The 27316-nt window shown below is 30.3% G+C and overlaps 1 protein-coding gene across 1 annotated transcript in view; it reads right to left on the bottom strand.

The window, feature by feature from the left end:
• Positions 1-27316, bottom strand: part of LOC129230089 (dynein axonemal heavy chain 7-like) — a 179190-nt gene that overhangs the window by 83546 nt on the left and 68328 nt on the right. The window contains 17 exon segments of the mRNA XM_054864483.1: positions 365-541; positions 4378-4621; positions 7426-7559; positions 9877-10068; positions 10923-10972; positions 10975-11037; positions 11040-11066; positions 14785-14878; positions 14880-14924; positions 14926-14986; positions 15076-15254; positions 17418-17496; positions 17593-17667; positions 19950-20152; positions 21382-21574; positions 22044-22210; positions 23594-23732. Of these exon segments, the coding sequence (XP_054720458.1) occupies positions 365-541; positions 4378-4621; positions 7426-7559; positions 9877-10068; positions 10923-10972; positions 10975-11037; positions 11040-11066; positions 14785-14878; positions 14880-14924; positions 14926-14986; positions 15076-15254; positions 17418-17496; positions 17593-17667; positions 19950-20152; positions 21382-21574; positions 22044-22210; positions 23594-23732 (2122 nt within the window).

Consider the following 27316-nt stretch of genomic DNA (forward strand, 5'->3'; position numbering starts at 1 on the left):
TGTGCGCAAAACAAACATCCAGACAAATATCCAGATTTTTTATTATTAGCAAAAATAACATTGATCATTTGATGTTTGATAAAAGGGTTCACTTCAGCTTTGGACAGTAACAAAAAAAAGTCCTAGAATTTTCCTGAGGTTTAAAATTTTTTGCTCATTTCCCAATTTTTTGCTTATGTCATCAGTATGTTTAAGAAAATACTTTCAGCACATCAGATTTAGATTGCTAACTACAACAGAATTTTTTTACAAATTTTGACATTTATGCAACAAATTCTAATGCAAGTATTTTCTGGCTGGAAAAAAAAAAGCAACTGGTTTTATTGGCTTATAGCGTTTAAACTGATTAAATATGATCTAATACCTTAAGAGTATCCAAAGCAGCAAGAGCAGCCTCCAAGGCAGGTAGAGCTTCAGCTAGATCAGCTTCACATTCTTGCTTCAAAGCAGCAGATTCTCTTGCTTGAGCTTTTGCATTAACTTCATCTTTATTTACAACTATTTTTACTTTTTCCACCTCAGCTGATTCAGTTTTAATTGTCTGAAAAAGAAAGGTTTAAAATCATTTCATCTCACAAATTATAAAATAAAAGTTCTATGAAATAGTTCTAAGAATTTTTTCAAAATAACTGAAATTGAATCGATGAATCTGAAAATCAGTTAGCTCCTTTGGTGAAACAGGACATAGTTTGTACATAAAAGCTGATATTTTTTTTCAAGGAGTATTAAAGAAGTTTTCAAGAGTAAATAAGTTTTCTCAGGAACTAGTTAGAGCTTTTTAAAAAGGAAGAATTTTTTTACAATAGAAAAATAATAAGTACTGGTGCAGTTCTAGTTCACATAAAAGTTTTAGCATTACAGAGTAATTTACAACACACTATAAAAGTATTAAAATTAATATTTAATAGTGGCATTAAGGGGCTGTCCATAAATGATGTTACTTTTTCATTATTTTTGATCCCCCCCCCTCCCGCTGCCAGCCACCATTGTTGCAAAGTGTCTTCAATTTATCCCCTCCCTCCCACTGTCATACATCATCCATATTACATAAGCATGTTGCAATAAAAATGCGTAATGTCACATTTCGTGTAACTTCCTAGTCTTGTTGTTACAAACTCATTAATTCACAAACTCCTTCAAAGCAGGACATTGTTGACAATCCTTAACCCATTAAGCGCCGCTATATGAACCACATTGAAAATACTTAAGTTTTCATGTGTTTTGATATTCAATACACATCTTTAATCATATGTAGCTGAACTTTCGCAAAAATATTTATTAGGTTAGGAGATATGGTATGGTCCCAAAATGGGAGACTTGGCGTTTAATGGGGACAACATACATATCCCTGCCACTATGTTGATACTTGAATAATTTCTGGCTAAATCCAATTAGAAAGCCCTAAATTCGTTTTTATGTAATTAATATGGCTAGGTATTGGTACTTTATGTACATATTTAACATATTCAAGCTTTAAAATGTAGAACTTTTAAGTTTTCATGACACCCAAAGCTATACATTTTGGGCCCCCTTGCAACAAAAGCTGTGGAGGCCAGCCCCAGAGGCTAGCAGTGTATATTTGTAACATTAATAAGTATTAGTATGCTAGTTATTTTCAATTTCTTGAGCCGTTGGGGCCCTTAAGAACGCCTCCCCCCCTTCCCTCTACCCGTACATCACTCCGTGTCTGGTTTTCATTCTTGTTGCATTCCTTCTTCTTATACATTTTTGTACAAAACGGAACTTTTCCCACACATTTTACTACTTTTTAGCAAAAAGCCTTAGGATTTTCATACACAAAAAGAAGAGGTAGCTTTTTTCTATTAAACATGTAGGGGGATCGAGCAACGGTAAATGACTATGACATGAAATGTCATTTACCATTACACACTACCACACTATATAAAATGTATCTTATAAAATGGAACTAAGATATTTTTGGGCTCCCTGATGGTGTTATTGTGTTATTATAGGCAAGGGATTTTTTGCAGTCAACATTTCGGTTGCTTCACAACATGTTTTATGATATGATTTATTCATCATCATAATGTTTTTAGAGATAATTGTCTAGCATGCTTCGCATTGAAGAATTATCAACGGTCACAGTTTCACCGATTTCATCCAACAAATTACGATAAATGGTAAAAATATAAAGTGAGATAGTTATCGCATTATCTGTGATCTAAACGATTTCGATTAAAGTTTTTTTTTCTCAACGATCTGAAAAGAATTTGGCGATTCACAAACAAGTGATACTGCACTCATCTTCTTGTTTTAAGCTAAAATATATTATTTAAATAGTGTTTGAAGCTCGTAGAAAAGTCAAAAATTCTTACTACATTTTTGATTTCAAAAAAAAAAAAAAAAAAAAAAGCTGGAGAAATTTCTTTATTGAAATTCAATCTCCCTAATTGAAGGGGGAGCTGGGAGCATGGAGCTGACTGAGCTACAAAATATTTTGATGGAGGGGGGAGGAATAGTTTTAAAGGGAATTTGAACTCCTTTTACGGAAATATCTTTCGTGATCTGTAGAAATTCAGAGAGATGCGTCACCCTCCTTAGGGAGGATTGGCACCCCTGTTTTTTCAGAACTTTCTTCTAAACGAATGGAATGTTACTTGTTTTGATGAAAGCACCTGCTCTTGACCTTGAACAACAAAAAAGTGTTTACAATGAGAAACTACAAAGGGGGCTGTGGCTTCAGCAGGAAAAAAGAGGTTAGTTCATTCACGCAAAATGGGTGAGAACGATTTCTACTGGGCATGACTTGCTCTGCTAATCAGAACACGCCAAATCTCCCATTTTGGGACTTTAGTAAATAAAGTCCTCTAAAACTACTTTAAATTATTTTTCTTGGCCCCTGTTTGTTGTGATTTGAAAAAAGGTCTATTGAGCTTCATATTTCATGTTCCTAATTTCCTGCATTTGCATTTATTATTTTTCGGGAATTTTTCCCCCGTGTGATGCAAAAACAAGAAATTTACACAAAATTTAAAAATTTTTCAAAAAAGAATTTACATTCCAAATCTTTTTGAAAAAATTACCAGTAAAGTTTGGTTCTATATCATTCATTTTAAAAAAATTCAAAATGATATCTTAATTACTTGATGAAGAAAAAAATCTTAATTGAAGGTTCCGAAAATGGGAGACTTGGCGCTTAATGGGTTAAGTAAGAAAAAGATTGAATACCACTGACTCAAAATAACAATAAAAGTGCAATATTCAAAAAAAAAATTCATAATTCATTTTAAACTTTTGTTGTGACGGCATGATCAAAAAACATATGATGAAATATTTTCCCACTGCTTGTTGTTTTCATACAAGCCATAAAGCGGCCATAATGTCCATAAATGTCTAATAATACATCATTTTTAGCCAAATCCAATTCAAGGGTGCCACTATTTGAAGCTACAAATTCGGCAAGTAACCACACTGATTAATGTTGTCAATTATTTAATAACTTAAAATTAAAAAATAAATAAGTAAATATACTGCTGAAACAAAAACTAAAATAAGCAGATTTAAAGTAGTATGCATTGAAATAGCTTCCAAAAGGTCGTAATCTCAAACATCACATGCAATTTTTGATGAATCTTGAGCTTGATGTTGGCAAGTTTAAAAAAGTTTTTTATTAAAATACTAGTTCATTATAAAAATTAAGTTCAATGGCAGTCTTAAATTAATCAGTTCTTTCAATGCAGGTTTTCCAAAAAAAAAAAAAAAAAAAACCCAAAATAATACAATTTTGCTGAAAAAAATCGCATTTTTGAAGCATGCAATTAAAATTGGAGAAAGTCTGTGAAAAACCTGTGTATCGTTTTAAAAGTAAGTCACAAAATTCAAGGAATAAAAATACACTCTAACATTCTTCAAGGTTTTCAAGCACTTAAAAATAAAACTTTTTATTTCAAGCCGTTTTCAAGGTTTTTTAGAAGTGTATGTACCATGCAGGAGATGATTTGGTTTTCAAACTAATTGATTCAATTGCAGTTTGACTTTGCTACCACAGTTTCGAGTCAATTGATTATGAAAAAATAAGTTTGACAAACCAAAGCAAAAAAAATTTAATGAGAGTTCAACATTCTTCTTAAATTTTTTAGAAACTATTTGATAAAAGTGCATTTATTTCAGGTAAAAGGGATATACAAATATTCTATTACAGTATTCTTTATATGGAGTGTGACAGTGATAGATGCATTTTAAAAACGAAATAGAGTTTGTCATGACATTAAAATTTAAGTAATATGTGTAAAACACAAAAATACTCGTGTTTTATAAATAATCTGGCTTGGGTGTAATTATTATCTGAATATCTTTTAAAAAATGCATAATTTTCAATTTTTTTCCGTCAACATAAATTAAGCTTTACAAAAATACCTCTATTAATTCTTCAGCCTCCTCCTGAGCTACAACCAGTTTAGGCTGCAACTCCTCAATATCTTTTTGCATTCCAATGATCGTAGTTGAAAAGAATTCTAGTTGTCCGAGGCCACCAATATAGCGCTGTATGGCTGCTTTGATTTCTTCTTGCTTTTTGCTCAGAAGTTCTTTAAATGATGACATAAGGACTAGATATGATGTAGGTGTGATATATGTGTGACGTCCAAGTTCATTCGCAAATCTAGCATTGAAGCACATAAAGAAATATTATTATGTATTAAAAACTAACAGGATAATTTTTAAGAAAAATATTTGCATTCTTTAAACATCTTTAAAAGCTACATTTACTATAGGAACTTGAAATACATAATTTTAAATCATTAAAATATTTGCTTTCCGCCTCCATGTATCTTAACTTATTAAAAAGAATGATCAAAATTCATTAAAAGAACTACAAAACCAATAAAAAGCATAGCATATAACACATAAAAAACATAATTACATACAAAGAGGTACTCAGAATCATTTGTTGTTATTAATACAAAAATCGTGTAAATAATTTAACTAGTTTTTTCTTTGAATAAAAGCACCCAGCTTTTCAACCCCCCCCCCCCCCATAAAATTATAATGATTGTCAGCCTTTATCAATCCATTACAAGAGGAAGACATCGCTTTCATATTTCCAACTTGCCCGATTTTCGACAATTCTTATAAATTTTGGTCTGAAACAACTGGACAATCTTACAACTCCAAAGACATTGTGAGCTTTTCCTCGGTCTTTTCTTAGCTCTTGGCATCCAAAACAAGACTTTGATCATTCATCCATCATTGTTTCTTCTAGAAAGGTTCAGTACAGTTTCATTTTAGCATTTTACTTTACAAATACATCAGTAACTTTGCTTGCTCATATGTTCTGCTTTCTGTCTCTCCTGGTGAATCCCAATATACATCTTTCCATGCTTCTAGGGTTTGTTTAGAGTTTTTAGAAGTTTTACTCATTAAAGTATAAGTTTCTGCAGCATAAGTTAAGGCAGGCCAAATCTTTTTTTTTTTTTTTTTCCAAACAAATTGGGAGGCCACATTTAAATACAGTGCTATTTCTTTCAAAACATCTCCAGGAAAGATTAAATCTATTGTTTTTTTTACATGATGCATCTATTCATTGTGATGATTTGTTTCAAGGAAATCTCAAGATTTTACTTTATTTCTTAGTTTTATAAATTTTAACATTTTATTTTCTTTCTTCATTGTAAAAAGTGTATAGAATATGGAAAAGCTGAAAACTGGGAAATTTGGTTAGTAGCCAGTCGCCAGTAGACTCAGTTTTATTAGTGGCCACGTTTTAAAACTGCAACTATGTTTCAAATTTTTATTAATAATGGAAAAAAGTATCATCAGAATATCGCTCACACGCAAGAAAGGTGACACAACCAAAAAGCATAAAATTTTAGAGAAGAGACAAAAATGAATAAATAAAAAACCTTTTAGTATACAGTGCAAAACGAGAAAAAAGTTTGGTTTTAGAGCATTAGTAAATCATTTTGCAAATCATAGGGACCTTTATGATGTTTTTCCTGTTGTAAGCAACATCTCAAACTGTTATATGTTTTTAAATGAACCTCAAAATATGTGTTTTGAGTTGTGTAACTTTTTTTGTGCATGAGCGATACATTAAACATTGTTTCTGTAACCTGCAAACTATTTATGAGCATGTCCTAGAAGATGTGTGCAAAATGCTTTTAGTTTTTAAATATGACTGGTAAAAGACATTAAAAATCTTGCACGACATGTTTATGTTTATTTCAAATCTTAAGAAAAATGAATTTGTGTTAAACATTCACACTTCATAAACTTGATAAAAATGAATCTATGATATCGAGAATAAAATACATAAAATGAAATTGTCCATACTTGTAGCATCGCATTAGATCACTAGAGTATCGTTAACTGGTATTTGTTGAATAAGATTGATGATTTAAAACTTTCATTAGAGGCTAGTTCCCTAGAGAGCCGTGAGGAAAAGAAATACATAGTGGGGTAGCTCGGAACAGGGGGAAGGGAATGTGGTTCAATTGGGAATGCAAGCAAAGTGACTGAGCAAGAGTGGTCATCAGCAGTGACAATCGATGACACATTTTTTAATCGCCACTTTTGCAACTTTAATCGCCACGTGGCGAGTGGCAGCCTCTAATTTTTAGCTTTAGAATAGGGCTGGGAAGGAGGGGGGGGGGGACAAGCAACATTAAACAATTGTTGTTATGAAACATTTGATGTTCAAATACATCTGATTTCTTCTTTAATCTGTTTTCATAATCTTGAAGAAAATCAAGTACAAAACATAAATAAAATGTCAGTTTGGGCAGGGTATTTTAAAAACTACTTCAAAAAACGTAACTCATAGTCATGACACAAACTTTTGAGTCAGGTAACTTAGACAAATAATAAAAGTTTTTAACAATTATGATTTTTAACAATTATGAATCAACCTTAAAGTCAAGGGTGAAAGTTTAAAAAATTTCCAAGACAGAAATTCTTCAAATAAACAAGAAGTGAGTCCCAAAATTAATTACTGAGGATAAGAAGAAAAAAAAGAATATTACTTTGAGGATGAGTAAACCAAATTGAATCACTTAATACTTTAAAAATAAAAAGTTATTCATATGAAAAGTATGCAAAAATTGAAAATATTGACTAACACATTGAAGAATTATGATTTTTTAAGAAATAAATTCATAAGAAATTTCACTTCACTTAAGAATAATTTATTTTTCATCATTAGGTAACAAATAGCATTTTCTTTAAAATGGTCATAAAACATAAATTCAACAAAAAAAAAAAAAAAAAATCTGAACTTTTCAGATAAATGACTCACCGATTATTTATTTACTTTTAAACTCTCATCTTGTTTTGTCTCACTCAGTTCCGATTTTTTTTTAAAGACAGAAATCCGTCAAGAGACGGAAAACTTTCACCCCTGGTTATAGTCACTTTCATAAGTTTTTTATTTTATCTAAAGTCTTTTAAATAAAGCAAAATTAGACCAACCGTGTACTCAGTTCTTGAGATGTAGTATGGAAATATTTACAAATTGACACAACATTAATCCGCATATCTGATTTTAAAGCCATGTTCTTTAAAGAGTATTCCGCCACTTTTTCCAAAGCATCTTCTGGCCAGGGCTAGACAAAATTAGAAGAATAAGAGAATTGAGGATTGTAGAAAAAAAGTAAGTCCTATTGAATTTATAGGACTTACATCCATTCTTAAATCATTGATTCAAACGTTAAAATTCCAATACAAATGTTTTCAAACTTGATCATTTCCCCCCCTTTTACATACTAGATTAATTCATCAGAACACATAAAAAGTTTTACAATATCAATTGAGGCAGCGAGAAGCAATGGGATGTAAGGGGCAAAATTAAAAATTTAGAGATAACCAGTACAAATAGCAGGGGAATCTCTCCTCTGTCTTGGGGGAAGTGATAGTACTAGTAGCCCTGGAAAGTGCTGCTGTACAGTATGATTTAGAAAATAAAAGCAATGAAAGCCTACTTAGAACGTTATCTCTAAACGCGTTTTACTCAAAACTTTAAAATGTTAACTTACATCTCTTTGCTTCTCACTGCCTCAATTGATAATAATAAAATACTTTAAAAGTGATGTTTAATATCTCTTGTGCAATAAAACTAGAATAAATGTGGTGTTAAACATAATGTAGGTATAAAATATTTTCAAAAAATATTTAGTATAATATGAGGCAAAAAAAGTGCAGAATAACTATGGTGTAGCAAAATTTTCAAAACATTAAAAATTTACATCACGGTACTGTGGAAGAAAAAAAAGCACATTTTCATTTCACTACAAATTAAAAAGCATGCACTGTATTTACTGTCTGCTTTCCTTAGCTGAGATCTCTCGCCAATTTGCAAATGCATCTGGTCTGCTTTTTATTAAAATAGGGAAGGAAACCCGGAAGTAAAAGGTGCAAAATAACACATTCAGCAGTTCTTCTACAGTACTGTTGAAAAAGACAGTGATAGCAAGTGCAAGTGGAAATTGCTCATCCTCAACACATTGCCCCTTTTTAAAATGGAATCAATCTGAAGTGCGAGTATTTTCTTTTGGAAATGGAAAGTCAATTGTTTTATTATTTAACTAGCTGCGCTGCTCAGCTTTGCACAGTCAACTTCGAAAATAAAAGTTATGTCAAGTGATGCATGTTTAACAATCTGGCTTGAACAAAAAAAAATCTACAAACTTTCGCGACAGATAGCGGAAACATAACCAAAAAAGGATTAATTTTAAATCTCCCAATCACAGGAAAAGCCTCTAAACAAAAGCCTGAATTTTTTATTCTTATTTGATGATTTTCTTCATGCTACAAATTTTAACAAAAGCAATGTGTTCAACAAGAAATTTCTAATTGAAGAGTTTACTTACATTTTAGCATGAAATTAGTTAGAAACAGGTTTAACTCACATACAAATCACCATGGAACATTGGAACAAATTTTATCTGATGCAGAAAAATCAGCGGTTTTTGCAGAAATTTTATTCTAATTTTTGTAAACATTTTTGCATCATCTTTTTTTTGAAAAACATTATTTCCGGTGCTAAAATTTAAATTTGAACGCTTCAGTTTTTTTTCGGCATTTGAACCTCCCCCCCCCCCCCCCCCCACGTTCTTTTTCGGGGCTCAAGTTTAAGCCCCGAGTTCAAGCCCTGCAAAATATGGTTGAGATTCGACCTAAACTGTGAATTTGTATAGGGAATATACACATATATTCTTCATTTTATTAAAATGGATTATTAATATCCATACATGACCTGATTACCATGTGAGCCCCTTTGGTCACAACTATAAGTTTTTGTATTTTAGAGATCTCATAATAAATGAATTCTCTTTTTTTTTCATTACACATTGAAGTGATTTTTGGCTGGTGCATATTTAATAATTGCATTTATTAAATATCATTACAAAATTTAAAAGAAATAATGCTCTTGCTTATTAAATACTATTATAAATTTATAGCTTAATTGTTTTTTGTTATTCATTTATAATGCTGTAACTTTTATGCAATGCCATTAATAGAGGAGATCCGAGTCAGCAACAGGCAAGCAGAATGAATGAATATTTAGATGTTCATATAGGATGGATGAAGGAATGAATCATGTTCCAAAAGTAGCTTTCTGTGTTAATTCTAAATGACACAGAATTTTTTTTGACATATTTGTTTACTCGTTAATGATTTTTAAAACAAAATGTTTCAGGAAGAAGGGGGATTTCTTTTCCCTATTAACAATACTAAGCACACCATTCCATTTCCCAATAATAGTCAACACCCGTACTTAAAAAGGGGTTACATTCAATAACTTTACAAAACGCAGTACAAAGCCAATTTAATTTGAACTAACAATTAAACAGTAGCTTGGTTTTTATTTTAAATTTACTTTATATCATAGTCAGTAAATTTGCTGCATTCTTATTAACTTACTTGGTACCAGTCAATAGTGCAACAGTTTATCAATGATGGAAACTGCCTCAATCTGGAACGAAAAGCATTTCCAATAGGGCTCATTGCAATTATAATGTGCATATTCTCACTAGATCTCTTTACAAAGTAAGAAAACAGGGCCAATGGGGAAAGGTCTGCATTATCTTCTTTTTCAACCAATGGTCTTACTGCCTACAAAAGAACACAAGCTGTAAATACATAGCAGAAATACGGAGTTCAGATTTATTGTGTTAAACTAAAAAGCATACCAAATTACAATAAAATTTATGTATTAAGTCAAAAGAAGAGAATTAAAAACACATGAAAAATATATTTTTTGTGTTGTGCTTGTTAAATTTAGCAGTCAAAGGGTTCTATATTTCATGGTAGAGGTGAAAGAAATAACTAGTCACATAGTATTACTGACCAAGAAATGCAATATATAATACATGAGTGCTCCAAAAGTGCCAGTACAGATAAAATGAGAACAGTGCAGTACTAGAACTAAAATACATCTAAAATACTCAGCTTAAATATTAAGAAATCATTGTTTACAATTTGAACTTACCTTAAAAAACACAAAATGCAATTTTTTTTCTAATTACCGAAATTAAATGTGAGGTGTGAGGAAATTAACGGTGTGATACACAAAAAATTTCCGAAATAAATGTCATTCCTTCATTTTGGGGTTTTGATTTTCCCCCTTAGCAAGGACTCTTAGTAATCTATAAAAGGATGCAGGACACATTTGTGTCTCACAAAAACTGCATAAAAAATTTTCTGCATTCAATTTTTCATATATAAGTTAATGTTTTATACTTATTTTGCTTAACTATGCCCACATTCTCTACAAAACTTTCCTTGTAAATTCTCTTTTGTTCTTGCAATGTCTCATTGCAAATTTTGCAATATTCTTATAGTAATTTACTTAAAATGCACATGTTACTTGAACAAGCACATTCAAAAGGTCTTGTGATACATTTACTAACACATGAATTCTTTAGAAAAAGGAATTGAAGAATTTTATAATACATTCAAAACATTACTTCCATATTTTCTTGCTTTTCATCAACTGCAAAGAGATTAGGTACTTCTCAGAATTTAGCAAGTTGTCAATGTCTTCCAGAAAGCACTCCTCTTTAATCTGAGTGTCAGTGATTAAAATACAGTTCCTTTGCCATCAGCTCCACCTGAATTCATACTAACTGAAAAAAGTAAACAAAACAAAAACTTTGAAACGATTTCTATTTAAATTTATAGAAATATCAGTAAAATAAACAGAAAAATTTAATTACTAGACATGAAACCTTAATACAGGGTGTTTCAAAAAGAATAACTCAATTAGAAATGCAAACATCATGAAAATGTTACGCACAGACATTACAATTTTTTTATAACATAATAAGACAGTTAATCAAGGGATAAAAATGAAACTGATCAATATGTTTACCTTTGAATGCACATAGTATTGTGTACATGGAGTTAGTTTTTTCATTTGGTATGTGGGGACAGCCAGGTGATTTTCCTTTGCTTAAAACAACCTGTTTTTGCTTTTTTTATAACTCGGGTACGGCAACCTGGGCAACATAAGAAGAATTTTACGGGAGCATGAATGTATTCCAAAAATAAAGGAAAAAAGTAAACAGAACTATAATTTACAAAATTTTGAGGTCACATGTAAATATTTTCAACATTATTGCTGTTTTGAAGTTTCTAGTGCAGTTTTTGTCCATGTATCCATGTGAATCTATATTTGCAGCATTAGCAGGCATAAAGTAAAAATATTGAGCAGAGAGATACATGAAAAGTGACCACAGGTGCTCTTTTTCATAAGTAATATTGTTTGTTTATTATGAAATCTAACCAAAAAGTTATGTACTATATTTTTTATGATGTACAGTAGAAGACCGTTATAACGCCGACCTATATAATGCAATTCTCTATAAACCGCTCTACTTTTCAGAAGTAAACAATAGGTTTTGAAGTTAAAAAACTCCCTCTGTTTTGTCTTGAAAACATAAAAATTGTTAGGTAAATTAAATTTGAAAACAGTTCTTCATCTTTCCATCTTAATTCAAGTTTTAAAATGAAAATTAATATTCACATTAAAAAGAAAATATCAGATGGCTCTTGAAAATGCAGCTGTTATGCAAACCATGAAGCTAACAGAAGTGCAGGATAATTCACTTTTTTAAGATTGTGAAACATATTTACTTGTGAATGACAAATTGTAATATTGGTGCTTTAATACTCATTGCAGATAAAACTCATTCTGAAGTGCTAATATATATATATATATATATATATATATATATATACTTATATATATATATATATATTTATATTCTGAATATTAGTTTCAAAATTTGTGAAATGATCTATATAACGCAAAAACCTGTATAACGCAAAGTTCTGGTCCCAAAGTGTGCGTTATAACGGTTTTCTACTGTATTAAAACTCATTAATATAACAAAGTAATATAGTATTATTTTTTATTTTATTTTCATAAAACTATTAGTAATGTAACAATTTTAATTCATACTAAAAGTGCCTAATTAAATATTAAATGTTGGTCAGAATAAAAGAAAATGTTTTATGACTGTGCATCAACTAATGTATATTTTTTATTTCTGAATCATATGACTGTGTAAAAAGTAGTTAACAGAAGAAAAATGAGTTAAACAGCTAATGCTAAATTAACTCCATTAAAATTGATAAAAATGTAAAATGAAATATTAGCTATAAATGAAAGAAACATTAATTTTAAGTCTACATATTGTAATAATAACATAAGAAAATAAAGAGTGATTTGAGAATGCATTTACTATTTTGAGGACTTAGGTTTGTGCTGATTGAAAATATCGGATATTTATCAAAATATCAGATATTTTTGATATTTTCGAACATATCATGATATTTTTGAACCATGAGTGAAAGTGACTGGTATAATATGCCAACTTCACCTAGACCCTAGATTAATTTCAAATTTAGTTGTATTTAGTTCTTTGACTTCATGCCTTCTAATGAGAATAGGTTCAAAATAAAGTTTTGTCCAGCAATATTAAATTTTGAATACAAAGAGTGGTCTATATTTCTATAAAATTATCAGCTTTAGTTTCAAATGTTCATTGCACTCCTGCATTGACCTCATATGGTCTGATTGGGTAGGGGTTTGGGGGGGGGTGTCATGAGCATACATCGAGTGTTTAAAAGGGGGTGCAGACCTTGAAAGGTTGAGAGCCCCTGGCTTATCACATTCTCTAAAGTTCATCCTGTAGTAGGTTCAAAGCAAGGATATTCTTGATGAAAATCATGCTGAACATTTGTTACTGTCTTATACTCCCGAAGTGTAGAACACTAAACAATTTTTGTTATTCTAGAGCTATCTCAGGGTGGCGACAGGAACTGGGAAAAAAAGTTCCCTGACTTTTCCCTGATTAAGTTCACTAAATGTCCCTGATTTATGTTACCAATGTTAATGGTTTCTTTCCTTTTATATCACCTGAACACCATTGCATATTAAATAAAATGCAGTGTTTAAAACGTTTTAAGCTGTTAATGAAAAATAGCGAAATATTTCAGGAAATCTAAAGCAAATACCTTACTTCCAGTAACCAGTGTTCATAAGAATTTTAAGAAATTATTAAAACCAGTCTTAAAGACATATCTAAGCATGATAAAACTAAAAAGTTTGTTTGGAAATAAGTTTGAACTGAATTTTCAAGCTGTATGCTTGTTGCTGCCAGAATAACAAGTAATAGTGAAAGTATAGAGAAGTAATGCAGTTTTACTTACGTAAATAATAGAAATGTTTATGTAAAACAAATTGAAGCCTTTTAACAACCAGTCATATTGAACTATTCTCTAATCAAGAACTTAGGTTTTAATGAAGGAATACAGTATTTTAACTATTAAAAAATAGTAAAAATATTTACTTACATGTATGTACACAGCTCAGTTTTCAAATGATTTCATTATTAGTCAAAAAAAAAAAAAAACTTTTGTAACAAACAACATTGAAGTGCAAAAAAACAAGTACAAGTTGCAAATATATATAATACATAACTTGGTTTTAAAATAGAAGAATTTTAAAGTCTGAAAAAAAAAAAAAAAAAAACACCCTTTGTATAATCTGGGGGGTGACAGCAAATTATACCATGGCAAAAAACAAAGTTGATTTTCATTTAACATTCAATTTTAGCAATTAAATCGAAAACGCCAAGTAATAACTTTTAAGCTTTTGGCGGGTATCAATTTAGAAAAACAAAGATCTTTTCTTGAAATCGTGATACCAGTACGCTAATAACTTCAAGGCAATGAGTAAAAGCAAAGGAGCCAAGTCATTAATAATGGCTTCCTCTTTGCTTATAGGGTTGTTTATTTTATGTAGCAAGGGGGCGAGTGGCAGAAAAAATTCAAGCTACGTAAAAATAAACTTCTTTACAGACACAGAAGCTTAGGAAGTTCATACTTGAGGAAAAAAGGTGCATTGTGTATAATCGCACATCACTAGTTTTACGTTTTTTTAAACAAATAATTGGAACATGAAATAAATGAACAGGAAAGTAGGATATTTAATTTTGCAAAGTATTAAAAAAAAAAATTTCTTCATTTGATCAATTTTCCCTTAATTTTTATATTTTTTTGAAATTCCCTGATTTTTCCCTGATCAATAAAGTTCCCTGACTTTTCTCTGATCAATCGCCACCCTGTATCTTTTAAATAAAAAAAAATAAAAATAAAAAAAGAGTGGTGGGTGAAAAGAGTAAGAGCATTAGCTTTACTTGAAAACAACTGAAAATTGAGGCATTCCCATTTCGAGTAACACTAAAGTCAATCAAAAAGAATTGAAATAAAAATTATATTTTAAAATCTGGTCATTATTTTTGAAACACCCTGTACACTTACACGATACCTTTATATCTTCTCTCCACTCATTTAAGCCATAATTTTTGGAAATTTCAGGTTGAAAGAGCCAATGTCCTGCAATGAAAGATGCTAAATTTTGTGACTGATTGCCTACCACTACCTCCAACTCCAACTAATAAAGGCATTACCACCAGGCATAGTTAATATTCTACAGAGGCGAGAGAGATGTTCCAATACATAACTAGAAAAAAAAAAGAACACTGTCAAAAAAAAGGGAAAAAAATAACAATCAATCAGTAAAATACATGAATTGAAGTGTCAACTGCTTACCGGAAAATGACCATATCCATTGGTGATTTGCTAACAGTATTAAATTCTGCTAAACATTTATGCACTATTTCTTCAAATGGTTCTATATTTATGCATTCATCATACAAACGTTCTGACGGGATTTCTTCATAATTCAAGTAGGTACCGAATAACAAATTTCTCATATCATCTTCCGATACCTACATTAAAATACATTTAACTATTTATTCAAAAAATGCCCTCTACATCCAGTTATAATGGGGGGGGGGGGATCACTACATTATTTAAATTATATAATCTGAACAGCATATGATTAATTACTACAATGAAACCTTTTTTTAAATAGATGGGACAGGAAAGCAACATTTTTTTTTTCTAAGGAACACCCCACTGAAGGCCCCATTCTTTAAAAAAGTAACAGAAATGGGAATTTGGCTAATGTCCTGAAAACAAGGATAATTCTTGAAAGGAAGTAGTCATGCTTTGGGGGTTACAAGGAACCCCTTTTTAGATGCAAAGAAGTGTGAGCCTTTGGTTTTCATCCAAAAGCTCACACTTCTTTGCATAGAAAATGGGGTTCCTTGTAACCCTGAAACACATGTCTGCAGTAATTTGCAATTTTTGTGCATAAAAATGTTGGTAATTCATTCTTTTAATTTTCAAACTCAAAGGCATTTATTCGTTATTTAGTGAAATGAAAATGTTCTGAAAAAACATACTAGAGATGGACAATGTTGTTCTTTCTAATGATCTGTTCAGTTCATCAGAGGATAATTCAATTCTTTAACCCATACATTAAGCTAGATTATTTGAATACTTAGTTCATTTCAAAAAGTTGCAGATGACAACATCGCAAGAGGTTCTCACATACGTTAAAAATTTTCATCGGATCAGTAATATTCTTTTAAGTAAAACAAGTAAAATTTCCTAACAGCAAGAAAATATGCCAGTAAAAACTTAATAAAGAAATATTTTATTTAGGTTTAGATGTATAAAGCATTTATAGCTCATTTTGTAAGATATTTCTGAGTAATCTATTTGCGGCGAGGTTAAGACATGATATCTGTTCCATTTCAAAAGTCACAGGTTTGTTTCCAACACCGTAAAAAATTAGATAGGGTAATTTTACTTAATAAAAAAATTTAGTTTTGACGTCACATTAGAAAATTTCTGCAAAAAAACACCAAATTCTGTTACATAAAACATTTTCAGTGTTAAAGAAACATTTTTAAAAATACACATATGAACTTACTTCACAAATGGTGCGTTATTTCAAAATAGAAATATCTTATCTCCTAGTACAATAAACACACAAATGAAAAGAAAACAAAAAGTGACTTTAAACACGTATAAAATTAAAGTTGTATCAAAAGGCATAAAAAAGAGATTTATATAAATTAAATATTATCATTCAGAACCACCGTTCATTTTTTAAGAGATCGTACTGCATTGTTTATTTTAAGGAGTTGATCTTTTAGACCTGTTTGTTCATGAACAAAACATCCCTAAAAGACACATACTTTTAAAATTATGTATGATCAACTCCTTTAAACTTAAAACCTCCTTTAAGTTTAAAGGAGGCTTTTTCTTCAAGCTTGGAAAATGATGATGTTGATCTTCAGTGGGCAGAGTTCAAGGAAAAATAAAATAAAACAGCTGGGGACTATGTTTTCAAAAAAAAAAAAAAAAAAAAAAATGAATTTTCTGCAAAAATGTGGTTCAACCCCATGTGGTTCTCATGGGAGGTAAAAGATGCTTTCAATAACAAGCAGGCCACTTTTTGCCAGTTTAAAACAACTAATAGTCATGCTGATTGTATCTTGTATTGTAAGGCTAGGTGTGATTTAAAATATTTAGTAAAGATTAAGAAAACAGAATTAGAAGAACGACTTGCAGATAACATTGATAACGATATCTCAAGCAGTTTTATTTTTTGTCTTATGATAATTCTGAGAAAGCTTGTTCCAGTCAAGTGGGCCCCTTGTAGACAAGAATGGGATCATAATTCAAAAGGATTGGGATATTGCTCGAGGATGGTTATGGGATGAATTTCTGCACAGATGACAAAACCAGGGGCCATTGTTTTAAGCGTTTCAAATCCCAAGGTAATAATGAAATCAAAAAACAATTACTATTTCAGCAGGCTTGTAAGCATCTGGAATAGTTTACCAAAAGAAGTTGTTACTTGCAATGAAATGAATAGTTTTAAGATGGCACTCGATCTCCATTAGGAATGCACGAAAAAGTTATTAATATTATTTAAAAAATGTAACAAAATGAACAAACAAAAAACATTTAAAGTGCTATTTTGTCAATTATCAGATGGCAAGTTGTCTTAAGTTTAAAGTAATATTTAAAATTACCTCTCCATTAGAGGATAAATGACCAAACATAGAGTTGAAATTTTCCTTGAACAAACTTGTAATCAATCCTTTCACTTCTCTAAATTAAAGAAAGAATGGCAAACGAAATAAATAAATAAATAAATGTTGTCAACAGAAATACAGGTTTGAAGAGAAAGGACAAAAGAAAGCTTACTGAAATAACCACTGACAGTCATTTACATCAATTAATCTGTCATAAAACACTCGATAAACTTCATGAACCCACAACCTGAAAAGCAAGCAAATCTTGATTAAGAAAGAGAGAAGCTTTTTGAAAATGCAAGCTTATTCTAGATGCTTGCAGTGCTTTTTAAACAAGCTGCAGGAGCTGTATTTAAAAAATGAACATCTCTGATAATTATTTTAATTTGAAATATTTTTATTCTTTATTCGAGTAAGAGTAATTAAAATAATAATATTAATTTATTTCGTATGAAATTCACACTCAATACAATTTAAATGTTAAAAAAAATCAAATGTTTTTGGATTAATTTGCAATTAATTTTTCATTAAATTAAATATTATCATTATTATTATTATTATTATTTTCAACTTCTGGTCAAAATAAACTTTGGTAAGTTAAACTTGAATGAGCCAAAAACTTTGACAAGCCAAAGTGAATCTTTATTCCCATCTGACTGAATGGGAATTGATGTTTTTTGTTCTTGAAAACCAGAATTTTGTTCATACAAAATAGTGGATAAGACAAATTTATTTCATGACTGTCGTTTGATTTTACTTGCTAATGTAACTCCATAAATCAAAGTAGTTTTTCCCCCAAATAGTACGGTCAGAAAAAAGGGTATCAAAAGGGCATCTACATAAATTTGCAAATTAAGTGGAGTTTTTTTACATAGTGGATGCCGGTTAATTGAATCAACTCTTTAATCAAAAAACTCAAATCATCAAAAGAAGAACAAAATCCATCTTTATTGAATTAGCTGCTTTGTTGAGTCAGCTACTTAATGGAATCAAAACTGTTTAGAACAAACATGATTCATATAAGTGGCAGCCTCTGTATAACATGCTAATTATGTCAAGTAGACATATAATCTCCTTGATACATTATTCTATCAATTTTTGCTCAGATTATAAATTTCTTGAGTTTCAGTGGTAGTTCTTTTATTCTGTTCAATGATGGGGGACCCAAAAATAACCGGATTTTTGTTCTAAAACATTTTTATATTAGTTTATTCACAAAATTTCTTTAGTCTCCTTCAAAGTGTTCACCCTTAGATGCAATACACTTGTTAATTTTTTTTTCCCACTGTTACAAGCTCCCCTGGAACTCTCTACCTTTGACCATGTTCAGTGCCCTTTGCGAAGCAGTTTTTACAGCCTCTACATCATCGAAACACTTCATTTAAGAATTTTTTCATCCTCGGGAACAGAAAAAGATCACAGGGGCTAGGTCTGGCGAATACGGGGGTCGAGGAACAACTAGCAACCCCTGAGAGGCCAAGTAGCGGTTAATAGTGAAGGCTGTGTGTACGGGAGTGATATCATGGCGAAGGAACCATTCTTCCGATCGCCTGCACAAGCTAAAAACGCATTCTTGTTTCTTCTAAAGTTTTGTCAATCGTAAAACGACGAATCTTGTTGATTTTTTTGGCGGATTTTTCAACGTTTTCATCATGTTGAGACGTTCAAGCATGCTCAGAGCGAGCATGATCTTCAACATTCATGCTACCACATTTAAAGCGCCCAAACCACTTGAAAACTTGTGTACGGATCATAGCATCGTTCTTGAAAGCTTGTTGAAGCATTCGGTAAGCTATTTCATTGCCGACTTTTCAAGCAGGAAGCAAAATTTCAATTTTACAGTTTGTTCTTTTTAAATCTGCCATAATGAGTTCGCAGGTGGAAAGCAACAACACCTGAGAAAACCAACACGATCAGACGTTATCAATTAAACTGACGCCACTTGCACAGCTGGTTTGTGAAGGTCTCTACTAGAGCCATCTACCTGGAGAACACTCTACTATATCCAGAATTGGCACTGCATCATTAGTCCGGTTTCTTTGGGTCCCCCCGTATAGTTTTTGTTTTTTGTTTCCAATGAGCCAAATTTTCGATAACTCAAATTTTTTCACTTTCCCTGAAACTTCCGGCTCATTGCAGTTTTACTGTAATTAGATTAATGCAAACTATTTATGCAACAATAATAATGAGTTTAAAACATTTATCACTGTATTATAAGTTAACTAATTGCCAAATTGACCAAATAGCAATAAGATGTTCCTCTGTGTGTTTTTGGCATACATGGAATCCGTTTTCAATAGGAGAAAAATAACTTGTCAGATAAAAACAAACAAACTCAGCTAAAAAGCTTTTTAAAAAAAAGTTTTTGGTTCCCCCCCCCCCCCATAAGTTTTCCCATTGAAGACCTTCTTTGTAACCCTGAAACATGTCAGCAATTCTTACTGCTATTTTTGCAATTTTTTAACATCAGTTATGATTTCAAACAATAAAAGCATTTTCATATCATAATATATTAGTGTGAATCTTTACCTTATAATCTTTTTACCATTGACAGATTCTTTCTTTATCAAGCAACATCCGTAAATCACCCTAGCAAAATCTCGCAAATTGAAAACATAATGAGATTTAGCAGGTGTAGGCAGAAGATATGAAATAGCAGAATTATAAATGCGAGCAGTTGCAGCAACTATATCTGCAGCAGAAGCTAGAGCTTCAGGTGGAAAATGGTTATTCTAAAAACAAAAGCACTGGATTAATAAACATAACCTAATTAATAGTTGATCTCTTTCAGCTTGAAAATTTAAAAGTTCTCAGGACATTATCTATCACATTAATATTTCACAAAATCATTTTTGATGGATGATTCAATGAATTCCAAATCAATTAAGTGTGTTTTAAAAGCTCATCTTTAGTAAAATGCTGAAGTATACTTTGACTAAGAACACTCAAATTCTTTCCCTTATAATTTCTTAATTTAGCTTAGTTGTGGTTTGCTATTAATTGATTTTAATTACAATAGTGTGAACTTCAAAAATATTAGACTAAAATTTACAAAACACTCTATAAAAGCAAAGTTAAAAACTACAGCTAGTTCAACATCAAACAACAAAATCCTCCCATTTAGATATGAAATATTTTTTATTTGTATTTTTGTATAGCAAAAATTCTCTAATATAGAGCATAAGAACAAGGAATACTCATCTATTTATGTCTTTTTCAATTATTTCATTAAGGAAAGTAGTTCTGAATATACTTTTTTTTTCTAAATAAAATCCTATTCAAAAAAGATTTCAATACATGTTATTACATTAACTATTTCTTTAAAGAGCTGTTGATAGCTACAAAAGCAATTAAGTCTATAAAAAGTTTCTCCCAGACAAGAAGTCAAATTTCCAGTAGTGATTAAGCACATCTTAAGTTTAAGAGCAAGTCAAAAATAAAAGCCCCATATCAACCACGATCAGATATGCTGGTTTATTTGCTGCAGATCAAAGCTACATCGTTTGTGAAAATTTTTGAATCGTGCATGTATTTTTACATGGAGAAATCCATGGATAACTTTCCCATTGATATTTTTCTATAGTTCATTTTAAACTAAACTTCAATCCAAATGTGCAATTTTCGACTCATTATTCTTTGCATGTTTTTTATTTATTTTGTTTTTAAAACTTTTAAATCCTTAGTATGTGTTATGATGTATGGAGTACATATACTTGCTCTGAACTTATTGAACAAAAACATAAATGACAAAATTAATCTTCCCAAAAATTGCTTGCACAGGCAACTTTTAATGTGTATTCAAAATCAAAAAGAAGCAGCCTTAAAACAATCATTAATCATCCAAGAACCAATATATTTATACAGATCAATAAAATTTGTCCGATGACATGTAACAATTTGATTCAGTCAGAACCACATTTTGCTATAGAAGAGCTACAAATAACTTCCAGCAGTTACAAACCTTAAAGTGAATCCCAATTACGGAGGAAAATATAGAAATCAATGTTTCTGTGCTGAATGGGTTTATTACAACTACACCAAAATGTCGCAAAAGACGTGGAGTTATATCATTCCTAGATCCACCTGGAGGCCCCATTGCTGCGATGAATTGAGTATCAACTAGACGTAACTCAGTCTTTTCTTTCTTTTCATACCTGTGTAAAAATGCACAAGAGAATTATTTTTAAATATGCGAGATAGAGGAAAAGAAATTGGTAAAATCAATGCATATGTTATCTTTTCCTGATTTTTTTGACTTAACTTTTTAATATATAGAGAGTAATGTATTATAAATGTTACTATATTTTATAAGTTGTTCCTTAGTATATGTATTTGAACTTAAAGGGTAATAGTTGAACCTTTAAATACTAATTATCAATGCTAAAAAGTAAAAAAAAATAAGTCTGTAGCAAGTTGAAAAACATCTGGTTATTCGAACAATTTTGTTTATTAATTTTTAAATAAAATCTTGCTTATATCAAGTATTTTTTTAATCACAAATTATACCTCTGACAAATTACTCATCTCAAAATCGCGATAAACAAGACAAATACCTCCTTATCTTTTAAAGCTCTGAAAAAGTGAGAATGATTTTTTCAATCTAAGAACGCCAACCAGTCTTACCACAAACCATGGTCGAAAAGTTGTCTTAAAAGTTCAATCGGTGGTTGAGCACCAAAAACTTCAACAGCAGGCATGTTTAAATCATCAATAAATATAACGCACTTCTTTCCAAATGGCGGTCCAAAAACACCTTTTCTTCGCTTTTCCAATTTTGAAATAATGATGTCCTGCAATCCGTAAAAGAATACAAATTAAGAAACAAAATAATATTAACTAAGATATTATTTTTAAAAATAATATTAAAAAACGCTGAAATTCAACAGAATAAACTGTATCTACTTTAAAAAAAACAAATCATCAGAGCAAAACTAAAATTAAAAAGCTAAACAAACATAGTAAAACCTAGGTTTCCCTTGAAATGTGTCTGCATGACGCTTGGGATAGATTTCATTGCCAAGTACAAAATATCAATTTGTAGAAAATCAAAATTTATTAGTTTATCAATTTAGGAACAGCCAAAGTCAAATTCACAACTACCTAAACTACTACTAATAGTTGTTCTTTTTTTTTTTCTTTTTCTGGAAAACCTGATAATATGTTTTACGATGATTTCTTTTAGTGCAGGTCTGAATCCGCATAATTTAAGACAAATGTCTGAATGACAGTAAACTTTTAAAGAATACCATAATATGTTTCTACACTGGGTGTTTGGAGAATTTTGACAACTTTTGATGTTCTCTTTTTGACTTCATAACTTTTTCTTCTTTATGTTTTGTCTTTTATTAACTCTTGCATTATTTCAAACATTGAAAAACTTCTAAATTTTTACCGAACTTTTCAAATTAAAGTAAAATTTGTACTTTCGGTTCACCCTGATTGAAACGTTTCCTAAAGATTTTCACAATTTGGATATTCACATTTTTTCACAATAAACTATTTAAAGTTAAATGAATTATTAACACCATTGTTGGTAAATCTTCATTACTTATATCTCCCTCCCTCCCCCCCACACAAAAAAGTGAATAACTGGAAGACCATAGGCAAGAGGGGGGGGGGGGGGGGGGGAGATGACTGGAGAAAAGCAGCCATGGGTTGTTGAGTCATTGAAGAAAGAAGAAAGATTAAAACAATTTTAAAATCTTTACATCATATTACTTATGCATAGGCTTTCAGGCTACTTATCATTAAAAAAAATATACATTCAGAACTACAAATACAAGTGCATTGATATTTTACAACTAATTTGCAGTTAATAATTAGCAACCATCTACAATTAGCATAATATATAACAAAGATTATTCATTAATAATATGATAACAGAATTAAAAAAAAAAAAAAAAAAAAGATTAATGTGATAGTCTCTTTAACATAATAACATAAGAATTTGGGCCCCTTCCTGAAACAGAAACCTGGTCATGGCACATTACAGAAAAGAAAACCAATTGCTCTTGCATATTTTTACAGAAAATCATTTTCATAGACAATTTACGTTTTTAAATGTCTTTAATTTTTAAAGCTTTCATTCAAGTTTATTATTTTAAACATTTGTAGTTTTATACAGTATCTTCTCATTTACAAGTACATCATCAGATAGGATAAAATTTTCTTACTTGAGCTTGTGAAGCTGATGTTTGAGTAGAAAAAGCAATAAATGAAGGTGCAAATACATTTTTGTCTAAAGCTTTCATCATTTTATCTTGAACATATACAGTTTTTCCAGTTCCTGTTGAACCAACAAGAAGCAAAGGTCTAAAAAAATAAATAAATAAATAAAACACCATAAAACTTCATAATAATAATAACAATAATAATGGGGCATGCTTGGGACAAACTTGGTCACTAGGTGGCGCAACATGTACAATTGGTATTCTTTACTTCCGGTTATTCCGTTAACGTGCTTGAGCGTAAGCGAGGAAGAAATCTAATTTTTTCCAGTGTTAAATACGCGATTTTCCGTACGCGAGGAAGCTAAATCAATTTTGAATTTAGTGTATAAAAAATAAAAAGACTGCTCTGTTTCAATTTTGAGAGAAAAACTAAAAGTTATGGACGTTAAAACAGAGGTCTAAAGCTGAATTAAGTACCAGGAAGTATGGATAGTATTTAAATGATGGTATCAATTAAAAAAAGATGATCTTTCACTAATTCTGCTGATAGCATAAAATTTTAGCTAAATATTTTCTCATTTAGCTAAATATTTTTATTTATATTTTAGCTAAATATTTTCTCACATTTTAGCTAAATATTTTCTCATTGTAAAGAACAACTATTTAGTAATTATTTATTTGAAAAAATATTTATATCTTTATTTCGACGTTCAAAACTGCAATCACTAGAATAAATTTTTATATGCTGCTGTCTAATTCTTTTGCAGAATGTACGTTTCTCTAGTTGACGGTCAAAATGTAACGTGTAAAAAAACCTGAAACCTTACCGTTCTCGTATTTTTCAAAAATTTCATTTCTTTTCTTTCTTTTTTTTACATTCACACATCGAACTACATAACTTCCTAACAATTAATCGTTTTTATCCAAATTATAATTCTATTCTCCCATGAAATATGCAAAATTTGACAATAGAAGATAGAATGACAGTTTTATTGTTATATCAGATTGAAAAAGAATTAGATATGAAAGCTATGTTAGATTTTAATACCTTATCAAAGACTCTTGTTTTTACTTTTAAAATTTGACAAAAAATAAATTATTCAAAGCAGGTATGCTGAAGAATATCAAGCAAAGGGGTAGCTCTACCGAAGCACATTCAAATTAAATACAAAGGTCACGTGCTTTAAAGAAAAAAACGTATTAATGACAGTAGCTAAGTATAATAACATTGCAACATTTTATAAGGATAAATTTCATATATTTTAGTTAAAACACAAAATATATTTACAGGTTATGCAAACACTTATACAGACGTGAAATATGTACCAGAAGTATACTAACAATATAATACATAAATAATTTTATGCACTGTAGCAGACATAAATTACTTTTTTTTGGGGGGGGGGGGGGTCTAACAGGCCTCACATGCAAAGAAAAAAAAAACTACCGTACTGGTATTGGCCATGTATGCTAAGATGAAAAGCTCTGTATTGTTGACCCTCAAATTCACCCCTCGGTGTGCAACTAATATTATGTATTTAATTTTTTTTAAGTTCGGTGGAAAAGAATTTTTAGCACCCGCTCCCAAAGATGGCTAATTTATTCATTAATTTATAACTAAGACTATAAACTAAAGACAGACAAAAAGTAATTTTAACTGCTAAAAATTTATTGGTATTATTATGCATATGATTCTGATTTCAGATGATTAAGAAAAAGAACTTAATATGTACGTAACTAAAATAGAACATTTTCAAATACTAATATAAATGCTAAATACTTTCTTTAAAGTTTAAATTTCAAATTAAGTAATACAAATATTCAGATATTAATTCAAAATATTGATAAAAACAACTAGGCAAGACACCTTTATCTTCAAACTAAATAATGCAAATGAAAAAAAAATAAAATAACATAATAATAATAATAATACATTATTAAGATTTCAAACATATGTACACTTCTGTCCGTAAGGTGCGGTATAAATGGTATTGCTATTCATTTCATCTGCATGCTATATAAAACAATAATATTTCTTTCCAATCCTAAGAATTTCGATTTACATTCAGTAGAAAACTATAAAACGATATGGACCTTGTAAGAAATATGCCCTTACTATCATCATATTATTAATAATCAGTTTTTATTTTTGTTCGATGCATTTTTTTTTTCTTAAAATGTCAAACATCGAAAAAGCATGAAATGCAAAACATCGATGTTAATCTTTTCGAACCTGGATTTTTAACTTACTTCACCTCTAACAGCAAAAAAAAAAAAAAAAAAAAAAAAAAAAAAAAAAAAAAAAAAAACATTAGGTATAAAATAATTAAGTTTCCTAATATGTATGCATATTTATCTGTACATAGAAAAATGCACATTTCTTCCAGAGTAGAAATTCTTATGCTATTCCTTATTTGTTTGTTAATAAGCGATTCACGCTCAAAGCTTATTGTACTTAGTGATACTTTCAGCTATTTCAATCGGAATTGCGACAGGAAGGGTATTAAGTCTATGGTACAAATATATTGATGTTTTGAGAAAACATTCACATAACTCTTTTTGCGAAAAAACAAATCTCGTCGGAAAAAAAAAAAAGAGCATCGTAACATTGAAGACGCAGCGAAACTCCTCACAGCTTCTATGGCAAGACGAGCCGGCGGAATAGCCGGAAGTAATTCATACCAACATCCGCCCGTGCGCGCTAGGAACTATGGGAGTTTTAGCATGCCCCATAGTAATAAAAATCGAGGAACACAACTAGAAAAGATGTACAGCTATTCTGAAATGTTTCAAAGTTAAATTTTATAAGACTTGAATAAAAAGAAAGAGTAAATTTCATACTTCTTAACCAAAAATCAAAACAAGAACCGTAGAAGTTTACCATAGAAGTTTTATGTCCCATAATTAAAGAGGAATTGAAATCATAACTTTTAAGTAGTGGATTATACTATTGAGTTTAGATTTCAAGGTTTTCTAATGTACTATTTGATATCGAAACATGAACTTAATGAAATGAATCACATTTTACCACAATAACATAATAAAATCAATATGTATTTTACACCCTTAACGTTTTGCCTGTTAAAAAACGTGCAATAGCCGGCATTATTTTCTTTCTTTTCAATTGATTGACAAAATTTTCTTGTTACTAAAATGCGTAATGCTATGTATCATCTTTTAAAAAAATCTTAACACAATATGGATATTTTGAATTTTTGAAAAGTATATCAGCTTAAGCAAAAGAAGTGTTCTATGTGCTCTCTCTGTGCAGGAAAAAGGTAATAACTATTTTTTGACTGACTATTATTGGTCTTTTCCCCTTTGGTTCGTAAAGAAAACATCAAAGAATGATGAAACTCATTTAGAAGCTATTCTGCCAAATGCGCATAAGTCGCATTTGCAGAAGAGTTCAAAATGAGAAATTGTCATTTAATGTTTTGCTCTTCCATGTATTTGATTCAGGTGCAACTTTTATGGGTAGTTTTTAAAAAAATATTTCCCATTTACAAATGACTATAAAGCATTGTATTTTGGTGAAATACGTGACAAAAAGGCACCTGGTGATAACAACTCAATTTTGATAAAAAGTGCAGAAACGACTTTTGTACTTAGCATGACAGTATTCTCCCCACTTAGTAATCTCAAAGTATTTAAATGCAAGCATACATTCTAAACTATTCTTGGTGTTTGCAACATATGCTTTTAAATTACATATAAAAAATAATT

The sequence above is a fragment of the Uloborus diversus genome, chromosome 9 (genome assembly GCF_026930045.1).
Source record: "Uloborus diversus isolate 005 chromosome 9, Udiv.v.3.1, whole genome shotgun sequence".
Classification (NCBI taxonomy): Eukaryota; Metazoa; Arthropoda; class Arachnida; order Araneae; family Uloboridae; genus Uloborus; species Uloborus diversus.